Source organism: Hipposideros armiger, unplaced genomic scaffold (genome assembly GCF_001890085.2).
Source record: "Hipposideros armiger isolate ML-2016 unplaced genomic scaffold, ASM189008v1 scaffold_302, whole genome shotgun sequence".
Lineage (NCBI taxonomy): Eukaryota > Metazoa > Chordata > Mammalia > Chiroptera > Hipposideridae > Hipposideros > Hipposideros armiger.
The window spans coordinates 723168-726519 of record NW_017731652.1 but is presented as its reverse complement, the minus strand read 5'-3'; the positions used below and the strand labels follow the sequence as shown (position 1 = coordinate 726519).

Below are 3352 nucleotides of genomic sequence, written 5' to 3'. Positions count from 1 at the left end.
TTCTTTGAAGGAGGAGTAACAAGCCTTTCCTTCTTACCTGAAGCAGGGAAGAGGAGATCATAAATGAAGGACCTGAGGTACCTTGAGACTCCAGAGGCTGAGATTACCCCTGACCCAAGCAGGTGCCACTGGCTGCCATGTCGATACTGCTCTTTGAACAAAACTAGAGGCTCATGACTCTCAAAGTGCCGTTTCACACTGGATTGGCGATTTGATACTAGTATCTCCTGTCCCGTTAAAGCACAGAGGTCAGACCTATAGTCAGGCTCAGTGTGAGGGGCTGCCAGCCAGTGACTAAAGACGAGACAGGGAGACACCTCAATAGCCAAGGAACACAGAACACAAGTCAAGATCAGAAAGATTTCTAGTGTATCTGGTGGTGGGAACAAAAATCAATTACAAACAGACTTAAGATTCCTGAAATGTAATTGTTTTTAATATATTTAAAAGCACACAGAAGTCTCCTTGATTTATAAAAAAATAAATACATAACATGACAAATTTCTTCATGATCCTGGGGCTCTTATGAGGTCAAATTCTTTAATGGGTGTGACGTATCCATGTAAAACACACACAATCAGTGACACACAGAAGCATAATCCAGTTGTAAAAGTAAATTCCTTCAAGGATCAGATCAGTCTTCTCCTGGAGAAAGCATGTCCAGAGGTGGGAGATGAGGTTGGGCCCCGGTCTAGCAACTGACCAGCCGCCCTACAGTCTCAGGAGCCAGGGCGGGAGGGCACAGCCCTTCAGCTCACGGGGCCACCCTGCAGCTCAGCCAGGCGTGTAAGTGGAGCAGACGGACCAATCCCCTCGGACCTCAGGGCTCCCACCTCAGCTGACCGGAGCATACGAGAGGTGGTTCTGTCCTACCTGAGGGTCTGTCTTAGGGAGAGAGCAGAAGGCTGAGAAGTGCTCGCTAAGTATTTTCATTGTAACACTGAATGGAAATCACCACCCTGCCCCGAGTGGAGAGTGAGCATGAGCAGCATGCTGCTTCCACTGCCATGCCCTCAGAGTGAAGAGGTTTGGCTAAAATACTTGACAACACTGCATAAACTGGGGGTTTGGGAGTCAGATTTTTACCCCCATGATACATAACATAAAAAACAAAAATCCAGTCTCATTAGTAGCTAGCTAAATTTTGATTAAAACCTGAAATGTTTTTTCATTGTCAACAGGCTGGAATGTTTCTGATACAGTTTAATCTGTTGTTTCTTTGGCTGTCTTTCAATTAGATCGGGAAAGTGTTTTAAACACCCTCAGTCCTATTTTCCAAAACAATTCCTGTAATTCTTAAATTGGCTAGTTCTCCATCTTCAGAAAACTTATCCACCACAGCCTTCCTACTAGTGAGGGCGTACTTCTGAATAGAAGAGGCCTTCGGCTGAAATGGCGTCGCCCAGGCCCACGGTTCGCACAGGCTCTGTGCACACCAGCACGGGTGTGAAGTGGAAGGACACCCCCTCCCTGTGCCACGTGACCACGGGCTCGTCGGGGTTGAGGGTGACCCTGGTGCCTGCCCCGGAACGGGAAGTCAGGAACTCGCGTGGCGCCTTCAGAGACACCCGGCTGCTGTCTATGGTTTCCGTGGCGCAGGCCTGCGTCCCGGCCACACGCGCTCCCGCAGCCACGGCCGCCAGCTGGTTGGCCCAGTGTCCATCCACAGTTGCCAGGATGTGGTAGACCAGCGTGTGGAAATGGACCCTCGTGAGGTCCGAGGCTCGGCTTTTACTCTTCCCATGTTCCTTCAAGACCCAAAAGAGGATGTCACTGACCACGCCCACATCAGGGACCCCGTTCCAGGAAGAGAGGGAAGAGTGAGGTCCAGATGCCGACTGGCTGAGAAACAGCAGCTCCTGTTCATTCAGCCCCAGGGAAGTCACCGCGGGAAAAACCTGCTAACAAAAACAAAACAGAGCTGGCTCTCTGACTGACATCAGAAGGTACCTTAGGACACAGCCAATGACCAATGTCCAGAAAGGATGGCAGGATGGCTGGCCTCTTTCTTCCTTAACAAGACTTCCTGCCCCGCAAGTCTGGGGAGGTGACAGATTATAGGTCACTGTTTTGGCTATTCCATCTTTAACTAGCTGCACCTTCATTATCACTTGGAACGAACTGAAAGTTGCAGTGACACCGTCTCAGACCCGTCTTCTGTTATACGCTGTTACAAGGCAAAGGGCAGAGGCGCCCATGTTCTGTATTTCCTTCCACAGTGTCCAGCTTGCACACCCATCAGACCCTCTATCCACTGATGGGACGGAACTGTTCTTGAATGTTGGCAGGCATCACAGCACGACAGTGAGAGCGCCCTGGCAATGCGGCCAGGATAACAAGGGGGCTATGCATACAAACCCAGGAGCAAGGAGAAGTGCCATGCTAGATGGAAGCTCCTCGGGCAGGTGGGGTGAGGAAGGCGGTATTTAGTAATAGCCCTGTGAAAAGGGCACCAAACGGGCTGCTGACCGTTTTCTGTCCACCTTGCGGTCTTTCACTTAGGACTTCCCTCCTCAGAGCCAGAGAACTGCACGGAAGGTGAGTGTCTGTGCAGATGAGCCCTGCATGTGTGCAGGGACGCAGGTACAGGTGTGTATGTATTTATTTATTTAAAAATCATGGCCTGTACCTCTGCGAATGTAATAGCACTGCCATTTATTGCACAGTCTGTGCCAGGCACTGAGCTAATGGCTTTATTTCACTCAGTTCTTCCTGTAACCCTCGAGGGAGGCAGGGATCGTCTCCATTTTATAGATAAGGAGACTGAGGCTCAGAAAGGTTAAGTACACAGTTACACATGAAATAAAAATGGCTTGTTTTTCAAAAAGTGAAAAGATAACCTCAGAAAGAGAACTGCAGCTAAAAACTACTGAAAAATACTGAGAGTGACCCCCAATGTAAACGGTGGACTTTGGGTGGTAATGACATATCAGTGACTGACAAATACACCATCTGGTGCAGCGGGTGTGGACAATGGGGGAGGCAGTGGGTGGGTGTGGGCTAAAACTGCCCTAAAAAGTAAAGTCTAGGGCTGGCTGAGTGGCGCGATGGTTAAAAACTGGTTTGGGACGCCAGAGGGCCCCGGTTTGGATCCCACATATAAGGGCCAGTGACACTGCCCTCCACAGCTAAGATCCTGATAAATAGCTCAACCTGGAGCTGGGCTGCTGTGAGTCGCCGGCAACGGTGTAGGCTGCAGCCCCTGCTGCAGTGGGTTGCCATGGGCTACCATATGTAGCCAGCAGCCGCAGTGAGCGGCCGTCCAGAAGCTGGCAACTGATGTGCCTTGCCCGGGAAGAGTGCAATGATGGTGCCAACTTGGGCCAGTGAAGCAACGTCCTCCACAACTAGA

The 3352-nt window shown here is 50.3% G+C and overlaps 1 protein-coding gene across 2 annotated transcripts in view; it reads right to left on the bottom strand.

Annotated features, from left to right (window-relative positions):
- Nucleotides 1-526: 526 nt before the first annotated feature.
- The window catches only part of ADPGK (ADP dependent glucokinase), a 27415-nt gene continuing 24589 nt past the window's right edge, over nucleotides 527-3352 (bottom strand). Inside the window, exon 7 of one of the 2 annotated variants that reach the window (XM_019659602.1) lies at nucleotides 527-1901. In XM_019659602.1, coding sequence (XP_019515147.1) covers nucleotides 1350-1901 — 552 coding nt within the window. In that variant the 3' untranslated portion in view covers nucleotides 527-1349. The remainder of the gene's footprint in view (nucleotides 1902-3352) is intronic. The other variant, XM_019659603.1, reaches the window with a different exon arrangement.